We start from the raw sequence: 26559 nt of genomic DNA on the forward strand, positions 1-26559 counted from the left end.
GTCATGGCTTAATTTTGTAATGGAAGAGAAAAATGTTAACATTTATGCTGGAGCTGTAATGAAAGATTTGCATGCTTTATTATGCATAATTATTTTGTTTAGAACTATTTTTCATTAATGCCTGAGTTTTGTCCAAAGGATAATATCCTCAAATTGCAGCTTTCCATAAATTTCACTTTATTAATACAGCATTACATAATGTAGTAACCCCAAATGTTAAATGTCTAAAGAGCACTGTTTCTGCATGTATTTATAAAATATTTATGACAAAAGTTGATGAACTTCAACATTAAAATATTTGTCATTTTTCTTACTATAATCTTATTACCACCTAGCTTTATATATTATAATTTAGCAGTCTTCCCCACTTTTAGAATAAACCACAATTTTTAAAGTCAATTCTCTTAAGTTAATTAAAAATATATGGATTTAAACATATTTTGCCATTGCCTGATTTTTAAATTAACATTTTAATATATAATAATCATGCAATTAATTGCATTTGAGAGAGAAATGGGATGTGAAAACCTTCCCTGAAACTAAAGAAAATACATATTTATAGGAAAAGTGGAAGAAAGATTGCATTTCTTCTATGAAATTTTATTATGTAGTAATTACAAACTTTAAATACTTTTCAATTTTAAATAAAAATAAGTGTCATTAAGCACATTTATATAACTATGTCAAGTGATTCCAACAAGTATCACATAAAATAGAGTGCATTTTCAAATCAGAGAGACAAATACGTTCTCATTCACAGTGTTTGACATATTACAAGGAAGCTTATTTCACATAAGGGTTTATTTTAAGGTCATGCTATTATGAACAGTACAGTCCACACCATGCTGTGCCATTCAAAATAATCTCTTAGAATGTGAAGTAACGAGCAAACCATTCCTGACGTTGTGGATCTGGTGAAGCCATTGGGGAAGCTTCAGTCTGAGGAGGGCTAGATTCATAAAAAGAAAAGACAGATTTAACCCACAACCAAGAGTCAAGGTGCAAAATGCCTGGAAAAAGCATACAAAAACAATACACAGCACAGAATCAATTTTTATAATGTCAAAGTCACGTTAGTCTGTGAGGTAGTTTAATTCCCCATTTTCAACCTTCGGTCATCCACTCCATTGGAGAGCATCAGCAGCATAGACAAGTCACTAAGCCACACAACAGGGTAGAAAAATAGTGTTTTGGAAAAAAAATTTGGAGTTGCTGCTTTGGTTAAAGAAAAGCAAGGGAAAGTTTGTTTTTAAAGAGCATCCTCTTTTAGCATCCTTTTCTTCTGGTCAAGTTAGTTGTCAAATATGATGCAAGCATCATATTCTTTAGGACATGCTGAATTGTCTGGCACTGAACAATTACATACTTTAAATATTACACACCCAGAGTGATTTATTGAAATTGCATGCACATGGAATCAGATACAATAGAACAAGGGATTCAGTACAAAGCAAACTCATTTTTACTCACAAACAATTATCAAGTAAACCTGTATGATATAATCACTACATATACTTTATTGCTTTAGTAGAACTAAATTTTATAGCTAGAATGTTAAAATAATCCCTACCGTTTATAGGACAAATCAGGGAACACAATAATTTGTAAGGAAACTCCATCATCACAATTCATGAATTCATGCACATGCTTGTTAATGGCGTCTGAGCATACATGCATTTTACATGCAAAGGGAAAATAAGGAAGATTACATTTTAAAGGGTTCTTATTTCAAGTTAAGAAATAAAATGTTATTATAGTGCAAACTTCCTATTCTATTTTCTGCCCCAGCTCTATTTTGTAAGTTGCATTAAAACAGAACTACATCAGAATAAAGAAATATTTATTTTCCAGAATATCAAGCATTATATAATATTATTTCAGTTATATAATAAAACATATTCCAATTGTAATGCAAAGCGGAGCTTGATAATTTAATGCTGAAGCATAGCATTAAATGGTATGTAATACATGCACATACTATATTCACATATACTCAAAGCTTGTTTTCGGAAAATATTTTTTCTGCGGTGAGGAAAATCAATACAAATCTAATATGGTAAATATTTTTTGTCAGAACTACCGTTACAAAATACCATTTTGATTTGGGGGATTGTAACATATACTAGGAGGGCAGGTAAAAATAAACATTTAAGACAATTGTTCATAAAGGTAAATAACTGAAAGCACACAATGCATTGGTAATAATACAACACACTGAAATTTTAAGGGAAAAAGACTTATTGGGGGAATCACATTTCAACAAGCTTTACAATAAAAAGGGATACTATAAAGAGGTTTAAAATATAGTGCAAAAATTATGATTCTAAAATAATACCCTTACTCCAGTACTCTTAAACCAAGTGGGGGTTCAACTAAAAAGAAATCAATTTTTGTTTTCCAAGTTAGGAAAAAAAATAAAAATAAAAAACTGGTGAGGCTCTGCTCACCTCAAAACCATCTTGGGCTCTTTGGGTGGTATTGGCTGTGGAAGTGGTCTGCTGCTGTTGAACTCAATATCGTGGATGGATGAATTAGGAATAGGGTCCAGGCGGTTAGCATGTCCATTGCCCACTCCACTAGATTCCAAAGCACTTAGATTGGGGGCACTCACAAACCTGTTTGCTGATCTATCATTCTTCTTCTTTTGCTGCATTAAAAATAACACATGTAGGGAAGGGAGTGTACAAATCAGGAAATTACTAAGATGTTTTAAATTATTATTCTTTATTAATGGTTTGGGGATTGCTGCAATACAATGCTTGACTTTTCAATAATTTTAGTAGATTTAGCTTATTTAGTTTCAATTCCCAAAGAACAGTGGAAACTGCTTTTCTGTTAAAACTAACACTGTGTTGTTGTAATTCTGAATCTCCCAACCAAAAAAACAGAAAGTTTGAATTGCAGGAGAAAAACTGATTTTACTTTCTATTATATTTGCAGCCATTTCCTTATATAATCGTGGTTCCTGATTGCCATAAAATCAGTTAAATCCTGCTTCAAAATATTTTAATAGGAAGACAAATAAATAACTAGGATTATAAGCAAAGTTTGGCCCAGTACATTTCATTTTTCAGAGAAAAAAGAACTTCCATTTGTATTTATTTTATTTTTCTGGCTTTGGCTAAGGAGAGAATATAGCAGATGTTGCCATTTTGGTACCAAATTCTTATATCCTGCCAGCTGAGTAAAAATAGGTAAGAGTTGAATAAAATGCTTCCAATCACACAGTGCCCCACTAAAGTGAACTATTCAATAAGATACTTCTTCAAAAATTACCAATCTTTTGATTGGATTAAGGATTTTAATACCACAACCTTCAGATTTTCACACAAAAATCTTCTCCCTATTTTCAAAATCATTCAAGTATATCTTTCCTTAGTTATTAATCTGAATAATTCAAAACGTAATTACTATAGTCTACCAGGCACAACTAATTCATTTTTTATATTGTTGAATATCAAACAGATGGGAAAACCAATTTATGAATTAGTAGCAAGCCATGATAAACGGTTAATATATTGTAAGTGGCCCAGGAAGCACTTAAGATTTTCTTCATGACTTAGCTAAAGTGCTATCATTTTTAATTAATTAAAAAAAGTAAACTACACAATAGCCAGTTACATACTAAAATTACCAAATTACAAATATATATATATATATATATATATATATATATATATATATATATATATATATATATATATATATATATATATATAAAAAATATGTGTGTGTGTGTGTGTGTGTAAATTACTAACAAAGAATTAAAGGGAAACTGAGATGCATTTCTGACTCCTTAGTCGTCCTCAGTCAGCTATACCCTTCTGAGATTCGAACCTGGGCTGATTGCATATGAGGCAGTGTTATGCAATCAGCCCAGGTTCGAATCTCAGAAGGGTATAGCTGACTGAGGACGACTAAGGAGTCAGAAATGCATCTCAGTTTCCCTTTAATTCTTTGTTAGTAATTTACACAAATATATGAATTGTCCGGTGTGACTACTGCCTGTTCGATAGCCTTCAAGATAGGCTGAAAACAGGAAATAAAGATTTGCCCCATGTTTGGGGCCTAGCAAGGTAATCTAAATAGTTAACATTTGAAACATATATATATATATATATATATATATATATATATATATATATATATATATATATATATATATATATATATATATATATATATTGTAAAATAAAAGCACTACTTAAACCTGAGTTGACAGAAACATATTCCAGAAGACAATTTATTGAGTCTGCTGACAATTCCTATTTTATTATAGTAGACTGGCTTGTAAATAGGGCTCTCCTTAATTACTGTAGGCCAAGTTAAGGAAAGGGATTACTGAATTTCTCTATTTTTGTTTCCTTTCTTATCAAACATCACATGTTAATTGGAAAATAAAAACCAATTACCATCCCTTAACATGGTGATTTGGATAAACGTTTCATATAGTTGATTTAACTACCTGTCAAGTTGCCAGGGCATGTTTATATCAAAGTTAGGGTAAAGCAAAGAGGCCAAAAACTATTTAATTCTATTTAAAAGAAGTAGGGCCTGTTTATATACGTAATAGATTTTAATTAAATTAAATATACGTGCAGTGGCAAGGAGTTAATTAAGCAAACCAGCTTCTTGTTAGAAGCAGAGGGAGAAAAATATACTAAAAGCAAATTATTAATACACAAATGAGATCTGAAACACTGCAACAGTGTTTTGTTATCTTTTCTGCTTCCAGCCAGTGCTTCACTATACAATCACCCTGCCTCATTTACATAATATTGTAGAAATGCAAATGATATTATTTGTGATCATTTGTAATCAACCTGTTTTTTTTTTACTTTAAATATCTCTTAGCACAAAAATATATATTAAAAGAACATGAATTGTATTATTTTTTCCAGTGAGATGTTAAGGAAAAACACACTATTGAGTAAGCGATAATGCAGAGAGGATATTTTGTTTCCCTATAATCTGCCATGCATTTCTGATTGCAAACACATCTTGTATCACCCTTCCTCTCTGCTCAGACTTTATAAAACAGAAGACAAATCTTATTAAACCTAGCACAGATTACGTTTGAATAAACACACAGGATACAATTTTAATGTTACAATCCTTAAGCTACTCCTTAATTTACTTATTTTTCCTTTTTTGTTACATTTTGAAATGTATATTGGAATAGACTCATTCTACAATAATTCAAGAGCAGACCCATTTAATTATTTTTAATTGGGTACACACCCGTTTTAACTGCTTGTTTTCCTTCTTTTTGAATCAAAAGAACTGTTCAAATGGCTATAAAAGATGGTTTGAAGAATTAAATTACACAGAGGATGTAAAGTGCCAGTGCCAAAACTGATAAAAATTTTTTTAACAATGATAAAGAGTTTCATTACAGGAAGATAGTATACACTTAATGAAGTATGAAATTTTAAAGAGATGTTCATTTTCTGCATTATAGCTAGTGCTATGAGAACGTCAACTGGAAATAATAATCATTGCAATCCTCTATAACATGTAAATGAAAAGTAGATGACCACTGTACAAAAAGGGAAGCAATGTGATCTATGAATAACTCAGCATCATATTAGGAAGTATAAAAATGATAATTCTTTCACTTGAAGGCACAAATATTTTTAGAAAGTGTACTATGTAGCAAAATCTTGAATTATTTTGGCAATAATTATTCAGATTTCCTAACATTAAATATTATTTACTTTATGTACTAAAACAGAATACTACACATAATTTCCATAGTTTCTGCTACTGTAAGTCAATCCAATAATGGTATTCTTAACTGTTTGGAGTTTTTCGTTTGGACTAACATGGATTCCATTGCTTTTTTTTTTTCTGGGAGAAGCATTTGGTTCTTTTATAACCATTTACTAAAGAAAATACATTCCGCTACTACATTGCAAAGGACTTAAAAGACAAAACTTCAAATCAGATAAAAGTCTGAAACCAGAATTGCTGCTATGTAACAAAGTATTTCTTCTTTTCAAGGAAGAGACTTTGTTACAACAGAAGCTCCAGAAAAAAAAGGAAAAGAAGCAATCTTATACTGATACTTTTTACTACCTTTTCCTGTCTAATTCACTAAAGTGTTAGTAAATGCTAAAACCAAATATCAAAATTTGATTTTGAAAGAGGATACCGTATTAGCAATCAAAGTGCAGTTGCAAAAATGGGTAGAATGAGCAGCGTAGGTTGAGAAAATTGTCAGGAACAAATTGTTTCTGAGAAATAAAATATAAAACTCTTCTAAAGTACGCTTCTTGCGTAGATGATAGAACTGCCTCGGATACTAAACAAGCTCAAAATAAATCAGTGCTTGGATGGCTAACCAACAGACTGTAGGTCAGGAAGTAAAGATGGCAGCATGAAATAGTCTCTATGTGTATTACTGCTAAGAGAACTGAAGGATGGCAGGAAGTCACCAGGGATTGAGCATGACTCTTAAGGAAATGTTGCTCTTTTTAAAAAAAGATATCCTATGTTAAACAAATACACTATAGAAGCACACTTACATATCATGTTTAAGACCTTTTACCCCAAATTAAACGCATCCGAAAATCCCCCAACAGCCACAATTCTACTGTATAAAATCACATAGGAACTTTCACTGAGAAGAAAAATTGAACATATTGTGAAAAACTTGCCTATTCCCAACCTGTGTTGTTGCCTGGTGTTTGTTAATGGATTTCTGTTATTTGCATTATTACCAACCCACATTTTCTATTTTTAAGTTATTAATTATGTTCCATACCTTTACTAGAGGATTAATAACACCAACATTAGGACTTGCATTAAACACTTTGTTGAAGTTAGTCTCCCTATTGACTAGTTCCAGTTGATAGAACTTTTTGTCATCCTAATAAAGAAAAGAATATGTTCATGTTGTTTTCAGTATATTCAATTGTGATTATTTAGCTAGTATGACCAGCCTTTGTTCACAAAAAAAAAATCTTGACTTCAAACATGAAACCATTGAAGCTGAACTAAGATTGGCAACATGGGTTCCATTTATGTAATAATTTGTGGCATTCCTATAATCCTCTACAGCAGCATTAGCATTCTCACTTTGCATTGAGTTCAAAGACTCTGTAAAACAAATTTTTTGCTGTCCCCTTATTGTGATACAGGAAGCCACAAGTGGTTCATATTAGCAAATTTCTTATCAGCAAAATTCAGAACATACTTATTAGAAATTATATTAAAACAGATATTGTTTATATAGATGCCACCCAGGAAGGAAAAAGTATCCACCCCGCCCCCAATGTTTTAAAATTTCTCTAGCATTGTGATTTATCTATAGTACAAAAGATACAATTTTATAAGTAACATTTCCAGTACACATTTATTCCAAACAGAATAGAGATTATATAGAATTAAATTATTTTAAAGACTGAATTATGAACAACTGTTTAAGAGTACAAAAAGAGATATGGAATTGTGTGTGTGCAGCTTAGATAACTGAGATTAAAACTAATTAAAAGTCACTTTCATTAGATTGTTTTCTTTCTCATATAATAGGTGTTTGGAATATTTGACAAAAAAATATTAGTGTCTGACAAGCTCAAAACAAAGGCCACCAAATTATCTTACAATCAGCTTCTTTATCAGCTGATCCCTCTCAGCAATCAGGTCTTTCAGCTCTGCAATAAGCTGCAGGTCTTCTGGCCTTGGTTCCCTGTTTTGATATTTATCTTCCATTTCTTCTAAACTTTATAGAAGACAAAAGTATCACCAATGCATTAGTTATGCGTCAAAGTTAAAAGATAATACTGTAAATCCATATGATTAAACTGATTCAATAAATAAATTTATTATATATAAAAAGGTATATATACCAATAAACATCTTTTTGTTGGGTATGCTAAAGAAAACGCTGTCATAATTTACAGTTAAAGCAACACAACTTCTATAATAAAATTACAATAAATCAACTAATGTATGAGAAAGTATCATGCAAACAACTAAAACAACAAGTTAGTATAAGCAGTCAAAAACACCACAGAAAGAAAGCGGAAATTAAGATAATTGCAGAAAAGTTCTAAAAAGACAGTGAAGAAGCATTAAAGGAGTGAATGGAAATAAATTAATTTAGAGAAAAATGCTGAAAGGCCAATGAAAAAAGAGCCTTGTATTTGTAGAAAGGTTAATAACTTCTGAGTTAACCTTTCAGATTGGTATCTAGTTTTGGACTTTTATATGGATTTTAACAGACAGGGGTAAACATTGAACAAACTGAAGCTATAGGCTGATATGATGAATTCATATGGATTATTAGGTGCCTTGATCTGGATGCTGCTGAAGAACCAGTTTTCTGATGGGGGTTTCATATATATAAAGATCTGGCTTTTCCCCTCAAGTGTTGGGACACACATTAGAACTGATTGGCACCGAGTTGTGGCTTTTAATGTTTTAATTGGCTGAGTTTTATAGTTTTAAAATGATTTTATATGTCTTTTCATTTTTAATTGGTAGCTGCTCAGAGTTGGTTGAAAGATAGGCGGCTATATAAATGAATAGGGTATATATTCTGAAAGCTGGATTTTATCCTATCAAATGACTTTAAAAGATGCAGACTTTTTGCCAAATTGCTCTGTGGTCCAATGGAAAAATACTTTATACTACAGTATCTGGCTAGATTACTGATGCATAGTTTTTATGTAACTTCTTTTAATGTCAGTTTATGAATCCCAGTTGATGCAGAGTATGCAAAAGGTGTTCAGATTGTATTATACTAAATACATACTAAGTACACCAATTGCCTTTTTCTTACTATACATAATTTAAAATTCTGCTTTGGTTTTAAAAGTCCTTCATAATTTTAATCAGGTTTTCTGAAGATTACCAGCATTCATAAAATTTGTTGGCACTATCCCCCCAAGCTTAATTCTAGAACATCTTAGGTTCACTACTACCTAGTGTATGTTCTATCAGCCAGGCTCAGACATTAACGGATCTCTTTTATTCTCTAAAGACAAATAGACTATATTTGGAAACTTTAAAAACTTTTATGAAATACTTTTGTACTTCATTAAAATCTGCAGCTTTTATATGTGGTCATGCCCCCAAAGTTACCGCTGTAAAATTGAGTTATTATATACTAAAACTACTTTTGATTTCATTATATTTTACGATAAATATTATTATATTGAACAGAATCTCTCTTGAAGAGGCAGTTTAGACTGGGTTCCCCAACCCTTGGGACACGCAAGCGGCAAGCAAGTGCGAAAGTGCACGAAGCTCCATTTGCACAAGCAGCAGGCACACATAGAAAGCTATCCCCTCTTCTCCCACCTCCGCTGCTGCCAGTCCGCATAACCGGAAAGGTTGGGGACAGCTGGTTTAGACTATTCTTCTGACTTACAGAAAAGCTCTATGCTTCTTTATTACAAGAAGCAAAAGTTAAATAGAAAAATGTATTATCAGGCAGTTTGTCAGTTCAAATTTCATTACAAATAAAACATTACCATTTTAAAAGAAGCATACCTACACAGACAGCTATTTAACTTTGCTACTCTAAGTTTCAGACTCAGACGAATAAGAGCTGAGCAACAGTTTACAATCGATTATGTCCTTGTACTGCAAAGATGTCCAATAATTATTAGTCAGTAGCCATAACACTTGAGAATTTTAAAAGGCCCTTAGTTAGCATTTTTTCCAAAGACATGATATTTTTCTCCAATAATAAAAGTATCCAAAAAGCTATGAGAATATAGACTATTTTAAGATAAGACAGTGCTTAATAATTGTGAAACTGAACTGGAAACTTAATTAGAAGACATAGCTTCAGTGTCATGAAATTAAGATTACAAAGAGAAACATGAAACACAGAAATATAAGGATCATATGGTGGTATAGATGTTTGTGGGAAGACACAGTCAATTAAAACTATTAATATAAACAACATTATGTAATATGGGAGTTATTAGTTTTAAAAATATTGCATCACCTTAATCAGAGGCACAAAAATAAAATAAGAGGCTTACCAAGCATCTTTAGTGTCATGTTCAGTCCTAATGAAAGCATGTATTAAATGGTGGTATTTATTTATTTTTTAAAAAAATTATGACTGCCCAACTCATTTTCTGTGATTCTTGGGCATCTTATAAGGATAAAATCTTAATACAAAAACAATACTGCCCCCCTCCCCCGGATGACAACAATCAGACAAGTCACTTAATTGGCTCCCTATTACTCTGGGGTCCCCAACCCATTGGCAGAACCATGTCTTCAGGGCCTTGTGAACGACTCTACAAATGTGGGGCCAATCTTATTTCTGCAGGGATAAGGGAAGGAGACCCTCCTTCTTGATCCTGCTAGATGGACCTCCTTAGGAGAGGGACCCATAGTATTCCCTGCCTCCCCATTCCAGGGGATTGAGTAGATACGACTGGGAAAAGACGTGACCCCAAGCCATGTAGGATTTTGAAGGTGACAACCAACATCTTGAATTGGACTCAGAAGCAAATCAGCAGCCCATGCTGTTCCTGCAGGAGAGGTGACATGTGCAAATCTAGGCTTGCACAAAACCATGCGGGCTGCTGCATTTTAGAAACCAATTGAAGTTTTCAAATACTTTTTAAGAGCGTGTAAAACTGTTTGAACTGCATCATCTAGCTGAGCTAAAAATTGATTGGTTTAATGAGCATGCCCAATGTCCTTTTATTTTGTACCAGCCTCCAACATTTAATATATTACAAGGGTTAAATGGAAGTATGAATTGGATGTTTTCTTACTGTTTCCCATGGTTTCACTTCTGCATGTTTGTTGAACTAGTTCTGTCAAAGTTAGTGGATACACTAAGCTTCTCAGTTGTATGTAGTTTTACAACCCTATGCCTCTCCAGTATCAATTGGAAACATAATGATTATATATTATTCCACTCAAACTCAGCCCGTATATGAAATTATTCAAGGAAGTAAAACTTACGAAACTTGCAAAGCTGAATTAATTTCCTTGAGCAGCTGTTGGGTCTTATTAAAATCTGCCAGCATACTTTGTTTCTCTCTGATGTGGTCAGCTGTCATGACATCCAGCTCTTTCTCATGTTTCTTGCTTAAATCTTGTTCATGTAGCCTGTTTCATTTTATGTTAAAAACAGTTATTCTTATCAGTTGGGTTCATTAATTTTGATATTTGAAAAGGCTTTGTGAACAGTGATACTGATAATTGCAAAATTATTACAATTTCTCTAACCTCTAGCTTATTTTTATAATTTTTGTCATCTCCTTTAATGCTTTAATAATGAAAAGCAAACAAAATCCGTCTAATTAAATGGTCAAAATAGATTTTTCCAGTTGCTAATGTCTAGAATAATGTGCAATGCCATATAATAGGCAATCCTAGCCTAAATGCACTATTGCATTAATCAGTATTAGACTTTGATGAATATAGCAGTTTGAATTTGAGTACCTAAAATACTCCATGTAAATTAAAAAAAAGGTTATTCTTTATCAGCTTTAGGAACTGAATTAATTAGAACTTGTTACCTGACATCAGAAATACTCATACCTAATTTGCTGATTAGATTCGCTACGTATTCGTAGAATTTCCTTCCCTTTGAACTCCAATTCCTTAGTTAATGCACTTATGTTCTCATGCAAAGCAAGTATTTCCTTATCCAATTCTGATATATGGTAGTCTCGATGCCTCAGTTCATCCTGTACGTCTGATATTCGGCACATAAATTCTTTCTCCTAATAAACAAGTATTAATAATCAAAGAATACTTTGTAATAGTTCTACGTAGTATATTCATTTCTGCAGAATAAACACTCAGTTTTTCCCCTAAAATATTTCTATTTCCTTATTAGTAGTTTAGATGGTATTTAGAAACAGAATATTTAAATCATTGGTGTTCAACCTTTTGGCTTGCCTGAGTTGCACTGAGTGAAGAGAATTTGTCTTGGGCCACATATAATATATATATATATATAAATAAAATAATGTTAGAAGTTTACAATCTTGTGGGGCTCCTTTACTAGCTGTCCAGGACCATATGCAGCCGGTGGGCCATGGGTTGTACACTACTGATTTAAATGAAAATGTATCCTCTTTAAATTAGGGGATTCTTGTCTTCTCTTTATTCCTCTTCATCTGTGAAAAATCAAATATAAAGTTAAAGGGAATATTGAATAAGAATTCTGAGATTACAACTGAGTTTTCAGACTGAGTTGTGCTTGCTTCTTTTTAGCCAACACAAGCTCCCTCCCCCCTGCCCCTCCCCCCCAACTTAGAGAGACTAAGACTGATCTCCAATTCAGGTTTTCAATTATTTGTCCGAAAGGTTTGGTAGTGTCTTTAATTACTATATTTTCTTTGTTATACTAGCTTCACCTTTATTTAGCATCAAAACATATTTCAGTAAAGATGTTTAGATCCAGACTTGTTCTTCTGTGAATAAAATACTTTATTTGAACTAAAGTTCTCTTTAGTTTAGCAGACACTTTTACTGCCACAATGCCACATGCAGTTCCTAAAACTAACAAATTATACAAATTTCTGTTGCAACCCCCAATCTCTTTCATGGAAACAGAAGGAGTAGGGAAAAATCCAGCCCTTCTCCTGTAGAAATATCCTGTGAGTGAAATTTCAGTCATAAAGAATCAGTCTTTAAGCCTAGAGTAGACATTAGTATAAAATATACAGAACATTCTGGAAGGTGCTGGTGCAAATTACTGTGGACTTGCTGCTGAAAGAGATGGATTATCTCCTCATTTTCTTCTTTATGCAACTATCTTATTTCTTTAACTCATCTACATCCTGTTTTAATCTTTACTGCTGAAGAGAGAGAATGGAATCTGAGTGGGTAGAATGTGAGAGTGAATGGTTGGCATGTCCAAATGAAATATCAATTCATAGATTAATGGAGCACATTTTTCATGCAATTAATTTTAATTTGTTTTTCATTAAGGTGTACAGTATTTTTTAACTTTATTATCTGAATATAATAGTTTTTCAGGTGAACAGATTTTTCTGTATGGAAGTGGATTGGAGTCAAATGGAATTGGGACCCCTAAATTGATAAAATAGGGAAGTTAGCAGTACATAATATTTTTATCTATTTATCTATCTGTCTGTCTATCATGTTTATCTATGTCTCTGTAATATTGTCAACCAGTGGGATCTACTGGTTAAGATGCCAGAGTGGGGAAATGCAGGTTCCCATCTTCTATTATGCTTGGAAGTTGGTAAGGGGCTGATAGATTTTATTTTGATGGGTGGATGGGTAGGTAGGTAGGTAGGTAGATATAGATAACCTGCAATTTTCAATTTTTATTGGCAAAATTTGGGAAAATTTTATTGCCAATCTTCTTCATTTTGATAATTTGCTGCTACCATTTAATTCTGTTACTTATCTTTGCAATAATAGTTACAATTATTTCAGTCAAAAATTACCATTGAGGTGATAGTGTAAGATAAATTCTGAATCAGACCAGACTAGATTAGTCTGGCTACAGTAGGTGGTTACAGCATGTGGACAATTTCATGCTTCATTCAAAAGAGCCTTGGTGGAGCAGTGGGCTAATGCCTCCTTAAGTAACACCAGCTGCCTGCAATTAGTGCAGGTTCGCGTCCCACCAGGCTCAAGGTTGACTCAGCCTTCCATCCTTCTGAGGTAGGTAAAATGAGGACCCAGATTGTTGGGGGCAATTAAGCTGACTTTGTAATAATGCTGCTGGGGGGGGGGCGAAAGCCCTAAATAAGCAGGCATATACATAGAATGAAGGCTATTGCTAAGCACATTGGTTTGTGCTTAAAATTGTAAGCCGCCCTGAGTCTTCGGAGAAGGGTGGGATATAAATGGAATTTAAAAAAAAAGCAACAAGGTAACCTGCTTAATGCTAATTTACAATTAGTGTATATTGCTACCGTATATGGTTGTAAAACCTGGACATCAAATGTAAAAGCAGCACAAGTTTAAAGTTACATACAGAAGCATGGAATGATAAATGCTAAACAAAACGTATGATAGATCAAATATATGGATCTGCCACTAGACAGGAGTGTAGGATATAATGAAATTCAAATGGCAATACACTGGCTACATTATATGACAACTAGATCAACAGTGGTGAACATCAATCCTTGCAAAATGCCAATGGACCTTAATAGAGTAGAAAATATCCCAAAGAAATGCTAGACAGATGATGTAACTCAATTCAAATGTGTTAACTGGGAAATGAATCAAATACCATATATTAATTTTTGATCAAACAGCTTTTTTTACTTTTTGATCAAAAAGATATATTAAAGGTCAAACACTTGTGCTATAGCTTTATAGCATTAATAATCTTTAGGGCATAGAATATATGTACCTGATGCCTGCTGAGTTCTATGCTTCTTTCAAGTTCCATTTTACCTGCTGCTACTTCTTGTTGATGATTGTGCCTGAGCTGATCAATTGCTGCAGCATGTTGATGATTTAGTTCTGAGCGCAAAGAAGCTGAGAAATACAAATAAAGTATTTTAAAAAATACTTCACAAATATTATTTAAAATTTTTGATATGTATACATGTTATTATCATATAGTTACTGCATCATTTACTGATGTTTTTCCCAATGGCAGTTTGCCCATTGATTTTCTTACTATTTCCCAACCATTAGTGGGAAAACCTTTTACAATAAGTGTATCACACCGACATTCATTAAGAGTACCACAATTTGTGTCTTCCATATTTATAGTGTTTGCAACCCAGTTTCAATTTATTTCTGTTCTTCAAAATATTTGGTGTTACTCAAGCAAGAAAGTCATTTCAAAATGTGAAGTAAATTTGTTCATATCCAGGTATGTGTACTTCCTATAAAAGAATTGTGTAGAGCACTCATGAATTTGGAAGGAAACTCATAAAGGCAAAATACCAAAATAAAGGATGACATATTTTTACATTTCTGCTTTATTCTTATTATCTTAATATTATTAGACTGGAAATATAATTTCTATTTCCAAAAAGAGTGCTCCTTTTTCAGTATCAATCATAGTATTTCCTAGGATATATAACATGTATATATTTTAAGTATGTATGTTTAAAAGACTTACAACTCAATCTTTTGTACCATGCATATTCAAAACAGTAAGCAAATATTTTAAAAGCAAATCAGTAACACATTCCAAAAAGAGAAACAAAAACAATCCATAGAAGATAATGATGATGATAATTATAGCCAATAAAGGAGAATATTTGTACATCAGGGTTGAAATTAGGGGTCCTTGATGCTCTCTGACCTTGGTTGTTTTCGTACAGACGTTTCTGTGCTAGTCCTGATGATGTTACCTAGTTTGGATAATGAAACATCTGCAAGAAAACAGTCAAGCTCAGAGAAATAATAACAGCAACCAGATAAGCAAATCATACAAGGAAAGTATATTATATAACCTGTGAAAGGATCAAGGAAACAACTCCATTATCTTCCTTTTAAGCAAGTATTCTCTTTTCTTTTTCTAATATTCAATTTGATGATGTTGATCACCACTGCACTTCTTTTAGTGAATTGTTTCTTTGTAATTTTAAATACTACATTGTATTTTTTGTAAACTTTGAGTTTCTCCAATTATGTGGATACTTCCCTCTAATTTTCTATGATCTGATTTTATTCTATTTCTGTTGAAATGAGGCACTGATATTGATAGTGAAAAAAAGATAGATATAAAGGAAACACTAAAGAAACTGCTATTATCAAACTTGAAAAAGGAGAGACAGGACTATATCCCAGAATATGACAATAGAACACATCTACCTAAAATACCTATGGGAAGTTTTTATTTAGCCAGGCGGAATTTTTTATATAAAATCTCATAGCAGAGTCATCAACTTGATTTGAGAGATGATAAATCATAACAACTGTAAAGACTGAGTTATAGTATCACATTTATATTATAAATTGTGTGGTATTAATTACCCTTCAAGGAATACCTAAGGAAGACTGCTATTTTTCATGTTAAAAACCTATATGGTTTCAAGAAGAGATCCAATCTAAAACTAAGGACAAATTTCCTGATAGTTGGCTTCTGGTTGCCCTCCGGGTGCGATTCAAGGTGCTGATAATCACCTTTAAAGCCCTACATGGCTTAGGCCCGGGGTACTTGCGAGACCACCTGCTGCTAATGTCAACCTCCCATCGCCTGGTCCGATCCCACAGAGTCGGCCTCCTCAGGGTGCCGTCGGCCAGGCAATGCCGGCTGGCAACCCCCAGGGGGAGAGCCTTCTCTGTGGGTGCACCGACCCTCTGGAATGAACTGCCCCCAGAGCTGCGGATGGCCCCTGACCTTCGGTCCTTCTGCCGTGACCTAAAGACCTGGTTATTCCAACAAGCGGGCCTGGACTGATCACAGTTTTTAAATTTGGTTTTTTTAATTGGTTTAACTTGTTCTTATTTCTCATATTGTTTAATCCTCTTTTAATTTTTGTATTTATATCTTTTAACTTTTTATTGTTGTGAGCCACCCTGAGTCCTCAGGGAGAAGGGCGGCACATAAATTTAATAAACCAACCAACCAATAGTGAGAATGATTGACCAGTGGAACGGCCTGCCTCTAAAAGTTGTGGGTGCCCCATCACTGGAGATTTTAAAGAAGAGATTGAACAGGCATTTTTCCAGAATGGTATAGGGTCTCCTGCTTGTGCAGAAGGTTGGACTAGAAGACCTCCAAGGTCCCTTCCAACTCTGTTATTCTGTATGTAGGTCCTCCAAACACAGAAAGTTGCAGGTGACCTAGGGAAGGCTGGTCGATTTCAAAAAGCTTGACATTAAAAACCACCAAGAAACCCTAGAACTATAAACTAGTTTGAAAGTCAGAAAAACAACCCATAAGAAGACAAAGGCAAACCATTTCTATATTGTTAGTAAAACGAAAGCCAAATTCCTACATGGTTGTGTATCAGGCAGCAAATTATATCTGCCCTCTAAATCAAAGCTTACATTTTAAATTGTGACATGAAAGTACAGTACAGTACCAAGCATTGCTTTCCCTTCGTCTTCCAATTCAAAGCGAAGAGTCTGCACTTCCTGTTCCATTTCTATTTTGAAAACATCCATAGCTTGTCTGTGTGCATCTTTCAGTGCCTGAAGTTCTTCTGAATACTTCTGTTGCAAGCGTTCCTCAAGTTCCTATGGGAAGTAAATCAGAATGGGCAGTGCTTTTTTTGTAAGAAAAAAGGTGCCGGAACTCACATCTTGTTAATCTTTTATTTAAAAAATTATATATTCAGTTCTTAACATAAATTTAATTTATTGAATTTAAGGCAAATGTTCATAGTAAATTTTATACTAAAAATTAAAGGTTTTCAATTCACCAATTTTTTAAAATAAAGAATTTATTTATCGTTCGCACGTAGTCAATCACTGCACACACACCCACACCCACACACATCAGTTGTTTAATGAAACATAATGGTCACCACCCGCAGTAAGCACTTGGTGCACAACCACACGACCAGTCACAAGGCGAGCACTGCCACAAGCTGAGCAGCGCCATCACAACCAGCACAGGCGAAGTACGCATGCACTGGACTCAACACACAAGCAGCCTGCATGAACCATTTTAATGATTTTGCTACGCTCAACAGGGCGATTCAAGTCCACGTGGACCAAATATCAAGTTTTCAAAAGTTACTTTTAAAACTTGGAAAATCCGTCAAAAAAAGATGCCGGAACTCTTTTCCGGTGCGTTCTATGACAAAAAAGCACTGAGTATGGGAATATTCTTACAATGAAGTATATAAAATTATCTTTACGTTTTTATCTTATGGAATCTTATCTGTAGCTTCCCTATCTTATGCAGTAAATCGCTGCACTCAGAATGCCAGTTAGCAAAGTAGTTTGGTTCCAGACAATTGTAGACCAAAATGGGTAAGGGACTCTTGGATGTTCAAAATAAAAATTAAGTATTTAATTAAATTTGTGTTCATATTTGTTTTTTGTGGCCTTTCATTTGAAAATGTGTGATATTAACAACCCCCACTGAACACACCTTTTGCTCTTGTTCTTTTGTTTCTTCCATGCTCTGAAAGGCAAGCATATGTGCTTCTTTCATGGACTTATGTCTCTGCTGATGTTCTTCCTCCAGTTCTTCAATTTCTTGGGTCAGTCTCTGCCGCTCTTGACTAAACTGTGCCTGCAACTGTTGCATTGTGTTCTGAGACTGTGAAAGCTGCATTTCTAGGTTTTGCTTTAGCAGAGTGATCTAATTCACAGAAAAGCAAAATGACATAGAAATATCAGAATTAAATTCAAATTAAATATATACATAAGATTTTTTAAAACTATAATTAATTTTGGAAAAGGTACAGAAACTTATAAACATATTACTGCTCTGCTGAACAACTACAATCCCAGTTGTATTTTGAGATATGAGAAGCAATGTACAGAAATTTTTTTAAACATCACATGCCTATCTTTTGGCATATGTTGTTCAGTAGCACATTTCTTTTAGCAAACGTTCAGGTATACATTATAACATGAAACAAACATGATACAAAAGATAGGAGAACTGGTACAAAGATTACTGCTTTGCATTCTCATAAACTGCCTTTCCCCCAATGTTTGTGACATTCTCAGATATCTAAAAGTCAAGTTCAAAGCACTCAGTTTCTTTTAATATCTAAAGCTTGTTAGTAAGAGTTACAGAAGTTCTTCTTAAAAGTAGAAAAAAAATGTTTCATAAAAACAATAGATGAAAAATCTTCAATACACCTAATGAACTCAGTTGGGTTTACAATGTTATTTTTGAATTCTGGAGTAAATTACTAATATTTTTTAAAGAAATTAAATATCAGATTTTTAGATTACCTCTAGAATTGTTTAGGACATTGAAAAAGAATAATCATGTATTATATTTAACATTTCTACTGCTTACTGTATTCAACTATGGACTAAGGACACCCAGTTTCAAACTGCTACTTAAACATGTTGCTCAGTTCATGACTACATCTGGTACTATCTGATAATCAAACATACCTCACAAGCACATCATTACAGTAAAGCTGCAGAAGTACTATGTACATTGCCTTAAGATCTGGAAGGAAAGATGATATATAATCCCACTAATTTGTAATTCCTTGTTTTCATATTATGATTTTGTGGCTTAACTCGTATCTTTCTAGATAATTTCCTAGGAATTTCAGTATTAAATTGAGTGATGTGCTAGCCATGCAGAGTAATGTACAGGTCTTACATAGTCTTTTCAGGATGGGCAGTTCATGTTAGAGATTGAGATTTCAAGAAAGTAATAGTACTGTGGTCAAGATCAGATAGCAGAGCTATACTGCTTTTATATCCAATTGGCATTCTTTCTATTAAAACCTGAATATACACTATGATAGTGTATATGATATGATATCATATCATATTGGTGTTATTGCTTCTCTCTGAATAAGTTCACATAAAGTAATAGTAAAGACCACAGGGACTATCACTAGTTTCATTCGTGGTATATTAGCTTTCAAATAACTTAACTGTAGGACAAACTGATTAAATTTAATTCATATGATCAGTGCAAACTTTACTTCATTGGTGTATAAATATTTATTATGAAGATCAGAATGCCAAATAGTTACAAGAGTATTTTTTAACACAGATGAATTCACAAGTAATTCAGTGAAGGTACAGATATCCTATATATAGATGGAAGAATTAATATACAAGTTGATTCAGATTTAAGATTTCTACTTTCATTTACAAGATAACATAAATGCTAAATGTATTATACCACTGTAAAGTTTTTGAAGGCACTTTGTCAGATGCAATAATGTGAACAAAGAATCTATCACTGAAATGTTGAGGTAGCAGTATTCTCAGGAGGTTATGGGTACTTCAAGGGCTTTGTCTTCATGTGTCTGTGCTTGCAGATCTGCTTTACTTTATCAGCAGTCCCCAAAGAAGTTTTGTCTGGACATACACATGCACAGATCATCTTCCTGAGAACACAGCTGCTTCAACACAACAGAGAGGCACATTGCTTAAGGCAATGTGGAATGCAAATTACCCACTTGACCTATTTGTGCAGTGGAAAAGCATTTGTAACAAATTCAGTACCTTTTGTTAAGATGTTAGATAAATGTTTGAGTTTTCTTCCACCAACCTTTTCTCAACCTTTTCTTGCTCATGGCCCAATTCTGAGCTTCATTTATCTCTCTGGCTCCCCCCCCCCATTTCCACTATTAAGATACTTATTATAAACTGCAGTAATATTCAATATCTATATTGCTGAAATTAGCACAAAGAATGAGATATAAGGATTATGACAAATTAATTATATGCCCGGCAGTTAGATTTGGACGTCTCTAAACGTAATTATGACTCCCTAAAAATATGGCATGGCCCATAGTGAGAATCACTGCACTAGAGCATTTTAGATAGAAGATCATCCAGTTTCTACTGTACAGCTGGAAACAATTTTGAGCTAATGGCTCCTCTAGGTTCTTGATTTTTTTTAAAAAAAGCCTATCTAATAGCTACAATATATATTATTTAATCAACTACTGTAACATTTAGAGAAACAGAAAGCTATATTGGTAGTCCATCACCATTAGTTAAGAAAACTGCATGGCAGAACTACGTAGTTGTCTTGAAGCAAGGAGGAGGAACAAAATCTTTATGTAGTGAAAATTTTCCCAAGTCAAAAAACCTGCAGGATAAAAGGGCATTCTTTCACCAGTCTTGTTTCTCCTTTATTCCCTTGTCTATGCATCCTATTGTAAATCTCACTGTTGAACGAAAATGGAAACAGTGGGTTTTAACCACGAGGATTTCTCCTAAATTCTAGATTTTTGCTACGGAGGCCTTTGAGGAAATGGAATCTCTGGAAATTTTCAAGTTAATATCTCTTTAGTAAATGAATCAGAGGGAAAATGATATTGCTTTGTATCAGCAGTGGAGAATGTAAGTGAGCTTAGAAATCTTTATTGCTGACTAGTGTTTAAGAATAATAACAGTTTTAAAGTTGATAGAAGAGTCTCTAGATTTGTTCAATGAAATAATACCTAATTCTAAAGGGAAGCTTATTAGTTAGTACTGTTTCATGTAAATTGCACCAAGCTTTTATAGTCATAAGATTTCAAATTAATCCAATGGAAGTGATCGTAGAAAATATGGTCTTACATCTTTTACTGTCTCGTTGATGCCTCTTAAATGCAAACATGTATTTTCCTGGGAAATCACCTCCTAAAATCTAATACCTTGGGATGCATAGCTATCGTAGAAAAGGTATGGCTTTTAACAGTGGCAATGACAGCTACAGTAAAAGTATGCCCATGCCCTTTCCCCACTATTTGAGCCCTGAATTTCTAAATACAATGAAATACTAAAATTCTTCACATTGTGTGGGAACGGCCAGAATTTGGTCTCTCAAGAATTTGGTTTCTCACCCTTCAGCCTTTCCAGACCCCCCTTAATGGGCCTTTCTGTTGGTTTCAGTGAGAGCACACTCTCCTGGCTTACAGGGAGGCTGGCATGTGGGAGGTTTGGGAAACGCTATGATAAAGCCTTCACATACATCTTATGGTACCTTGTTTTTGTGTGATCTCACAGGCACCTGAGTAATCCAATTATTTCTATGTATCCTATGTTGTATGAGATTGATGTAGTTTTTGTAATATTGGAGGTGAATAAAAGTTCAGCGGGCAGTGCTCACGGGAGTTCTTTTTGGAGACGAGGCTGCCTGGCTGGTTCAGGACAACTCTATCGACCCGGGTCTGAATTCCTTTCCTTTCGTCTGATTTTCTTTTCCCTTCAACATTGCTTAACAATGTTTACCCCAGGAGTGAATCTTTGCTGCATTTGCTCTGTTCCACTCTACTCAGCTTAGAACTGAATAAGGCTTTAATAGAAATCTAATCAACACAAATGCCCCATTGTTTATTTCCCCTTTGAAAATGATCCATATTCACTTGGTCATTCCACAACACTAATCAGGATTATACATGAATCATGTTCTTCATAAAACCTCTAATAGCAATGTGCTACTAATGAAAACTACATACAGTATTACCATAAAAAGCAACATACCTTATACTTAATTAATGGTTTGGTGTAAACAGAAATTCCCACCCCCAAAAAATAATCACATTCAGCCGCTTTAAATGTAAGGATATATTTAATGTGAAATGCAAACATGCATGAAATAACCAAAGAAACAATTTTATAAATTTATTATTCCCTTTTGAAAAATGAACAGGAACAAGGATTACTTAATTTTGTGAAGCTACATGAAATATTGATGTTTGCCCAGAAATATTCCCAGTGGTACTTGTATATCTGTGAAAAATGCTTTACTCTCACAAGCTTGGCTGCCAAATGTTTGCCAATACCTTTAGCTCTGATATTTCTGTAGCTTTATATATCAGATCCTAATAAATTTCTCAAGGCCAGTTTTGGGGAGGTAATAGGGTCAAGCAGATTAAACAAATATGGGAGACTGACAAAAAATAGGTATGAAGCATGCAGTCTATCAAATTAATTCAACTGGATTAATCAGTGTTGATATTTTGAATACAGGTAGTCCTTGTCTTACAACAGTTTGTTTAGTGACCATTCAAAGTTGCAACGGCACTGAAAAAAGTGACTTATGACAGTTTTGCACACTTCTGAAACATCCCCATGGTAATGTGGTCAAAATTCAGATGCTTGGCAACTGATGTATTTATGACGGTTGCAGTATCCCAGGGTCATATGATCACCTTTTGCAACCTTCTGACAAGCAAAGTCAATGGGGAAGCCAGATTCACTCAACAACCATATTACTAACTTAAGAACTGCAGTAATTCACTCAACAACCATAGCAAGAAAGGTCATAATATGGGGCAAAATTGTCTCATTTAGCAACATAAATTTTGGGTTGAAATGTGGTCATATGTTGAAGACTACCTGTACTGACGTTTGGGATAGAAATGCATATTTTAATCTTTTTCTTATATGTTTAACTTAACACTTTACTTTTTTTTAAGGCAGAAGTGTAAATGTATTTAGTGGCTAAAATTACAAAACTGTAATATTTTGCCATGGTACTGGAATGTTTCTTCTGATTTTGGAACAGTACACTGAAAGTGCTATGGGTTTGAAATGGGCCAATTCCAATTTCAATATCATATTACTTTAAACAATCACTTAGAAGTTGGAACAATTGTTCCAAACTTTCAGCCACAATCTTTTTTGCCCCACTCTAGTCACAGACATAAACATTAACATAACATTAAGAAATACTATTTTTTCCAACCTGCAACCCAAACAGTTATTTACACCGCTTATTACACGCATACATGTATTGTAATATTTTTGAAATTTTTTGCTGGAATTGAACATCCATATGACCCAATAGTTTGTTTAAAATTGAAAGTCTGCCAGAATAAAATTTCTTGATATGTGTATGCTACTTTTAAGCTATATAAAGTCATTATCTCAAAATGCAAGCCATGATTATAATCTTGTCAAAAATTATAGCCATGGAGATTGCAATCTTATACCTCCTGACCACTGATTTCAAGTTTCTTATTTCTGAGAAAACATCTATAGGATTGCACCAAACAGAAAAAAATACCAGACAAATCTATGATACTATAGCTCAAAAGATATTTTGCATTATCAAACTGTGGCATATTAAAGGAAGTTGCCTGTAAAATATTTGCTACAATAACTGAATATCAGAAGTCCAAGATTTATAGTAGTTCATCCATAGAGTTGCATTACTTCATGCTTTATAAAAAGGCTACGTAATATGCAAATATATTAGCTGCAAGCTTCTTTTCACTATATAGAATGACTGATATATGATAGCAAATATGAATACAGACATAATGAATGCAAGTCACAGCTTTTTATGAAAATATGTAATCTCTTTCTAAAAATATTTTAATTATTTTATTTCAAAGGATTAGTTTTTAAAGCAACATTGCCCAGTATGCAAGCTGAAAAGTAGAGGCATGCCCTTGCGTACAAACTGTAAGTGCAACTCACTTACATTGCTGATAGATTTATGCAAAGCTTCACCAAGATAGTGCCGCTATGAAGAAAAGATCACAAGAATAAAGGAAATAATTCAGAAATAACTAAGAAGATGGAATAAAAAGGGGCAGTAAAAGACAGAACATTCATATTGATATGATAAAGGAAATATGTTGAGAAAAACTAATATAGAACAGTTTTGCTATGGTCTTATAAAGCTTCTGAACACTTAGAAATATCTAAATCATTCCAGAATTATATGCAGTTTCTAAATGAAATTATTTTATCTTTTAGCCCAAATAGTATTCAGCAAATTTAATAAATACATTCCTGAAAAACTGGCAAATATATTTGTTAGCATATCTGTTTATAAATTTGGGAAAAAAAGTTCAGCTATATTTTTCAGTACTGAACATATACATTTTTTTACTTCTTAAATAATTTTGCATCATAATTTACTATTACCAATCCCAACTTAATTCATAAAAAAAATTCTTTTCTTCTTTAAATATGAAATTTTCTTTATAATATCTACTCCATAGCAAAATTATATTTGAAATTTATTATATACTGCCATTTATTAACAAGCTAAATATGTACTGTCAGCATGTATAAGTGGTACATTACCATATACATTAAATGCAACATGGGTATGAGGACCACACTTGTTAAAATTGAATGATGAATAATTTCACTGTTGGATACATGATTTATTCCCAGTCATTTGTTCTTTCAAACAAATTATTAAAAACCTTAAGATGCTTACTGATCTATGATATACTTCCTAAATTATTAATTAATGTTTTATTAAAATCACAATTTACAAAGAGAACAATTCACTATTGAAAGTATGTATTAATCAAACTATTATCTGTAGCTGTCTTGAATCAATCTCATAAGAGTAAATAGCTAATAATAAAATTAACTCAGAAAATCTCAGCCACAACAAAATATTCTAATCCAGAAAAACTATGAGATCTCTGCCAAATAGCAAACCTGTTTACTTTACTGAAAATGAAATAATTTTTGACACTATAAGAAGAAGAAACCACAACTCCTTGGTTATGCTGATATATTTCTAATACATACTGTATTTTTAAAGACCAAGTTCAAACTTTATTCAGTATGGCTGCTCATTTTACTGGACATTATATAGTCTACAACAAAGTTTTTTTCTTAGTGAGGAAAGCATGAACTCTTGTTATTATGCAATGATCTAACAATAGAATCTTACTTTTGTATTGTTTGAAGAATTTCCACTGAACTCAGTGGAAGAATCCTAGGAATTATTGTCAGAATTGTCCTAAAGGATTTCAGAATTAAAATTATGTTTTGCTACTACTTAATTTTAAAATGTGTAAGTTGAACACAGAAATGTACATCCCATATCCTATTTACTCTTAGGATATATGTGTATTTTTGGCATTTTAATTTGTGTTCATCTATTGCTATTGTTTTCAATAACTAGCTGTAATGGTTCAAGTTAACTTACTTCAGAAAAAGAAACACAAAAGGCTTCAATATGAAATTCTTACAACACTTGACAGAATAAAAGAAGATAAATGCTTCCTCCAGTGTCTATTAGCAGAAGAAATGTGTGCATCAGCTAAAAATTATACAGGTAGTCCTCGATTTACAATCATTCATAGTGACTGTTCAAAGTTCAGCATCGAAAAAAGTGACATGGATGTTTTTCACACTTACAACTGTTGCAGCATCCCTATGATCACAGGATCAAAATTCAGAAGTTTGGTAACTGGCATGTATTTATGACAATTGTAGTGTCCCAGGATCATGTGACCACCTTTTGTGACCTTTTGATAAACAAAGTAAATGGGGAAGCCAGATTCACTTAACAACCATGTTATTAACTTAACAACTACAGTGATTCACTTAATCACTGTGGCCAAAAAGATCATAAAATAGGGCAAAACTCATTTAATAACTGCCTTGCTTAGCAATGGAAATTTTGGGCTCAATTGTGGCTATAAGTCAAGGACTACCTATACTGGAATAAGCTTCCATAAATCCCTTCCTGTCCAAGTACTGTGATTTTTGCAATTCTCTAACTGAATATATTTATTTATTTTATTTATTTTAATTCCATTTATATCCCGCCCTTCTCCAAAGACTCAGGGCGGCTTACAAGCTTAGCAGTAGCCTTCATTCTATGTATATGCCTGCTTATTAGGGCTTTCACACACCCCCAAGCGGCATTATTACAAAGTCAGCTTAATTGCCCCCAACAATCTGGGTCCTCATTGATTTATTTCTCTAGAACTTATTAATCTATTTACTATAGAATATAGTATAGAATAGAATCCTGCCTGTTTTTTTTAAAGTAGCATTATATATTGGATAGAACTGAATGATGCCATAACCTTTATAGGCAGCATTCTAGTGTGCTGGTTGTATGGCATGTTCCTATTTTTAATAATTTAAAAATATTGAGTCATATATACATACAAGGTCAGAGAAATCTACACATTTTTATCAAATTTAACAAGTATTCTTATCAATTTTTAAGAGGATTAATTTTGCAACAAAAAAATCTCACTTCAATAATCTAAAAGTGAAATTAATTAATAATTTATTAATTATTCTGGTTAC

At 33.2% G+C, this 26559-nt stretch overlaps 1 protein-coding gene across 1 annotated transcript in view; it reads right to left on the reverse strand.

The window, feature by feature from the left end:
* Positions 1-436: 436 nt before the first annotated feature.
* The window catches only part of FAM184A (family with sequence similarity 184 member A), a 53993-nt gene continuing 27870 nt past the window's right edge, over positions 437-26559 (reverse strand). The window contains exons 10-18 of the mRNA XM_083368801.1: positions 17984-18196; positions 16968-17121; positions 14330-14457; positions 11524-11708; positions 10942-11088; positions 7606-7723; positions 6767-6871; positions 2448-2647; positions 437-949 (exon numbers count right to left, since the gene is read on the reverse strand). Of these exons, the coding sequence (XP_083224927.1) occupies positions 868-949; positions 2448-2647; positions 6767-6871; positions 7606-7723; positions 10942-11088; positions 11524-11708; positions 14330-14457; positions 16968-17121; positions 17984-18196 (1332 nt within the window). The 3' untranslated portion in view covers positions 437-867. The remainder of the gene's footprint in view (positions 950-2447; positions 2648-6766; positions 6872-7605; positions 7724-10941; positions 11089-11523; positions 11709-14329; positions 14458-16967; positions 17122-17983; positions 18197-26559) is intronic.

This window comes from Vipera ursinii (genome assembly GCF_947247035.1).
Source record: "Vipera ursinii genome assembly, chromosome: 1".
Lineage (NCBI taxonomy): Eukaryota > Metazoa > Chordata > Lepidosauria > Squamata > Viperidae > Vipera > Vipera ursinii.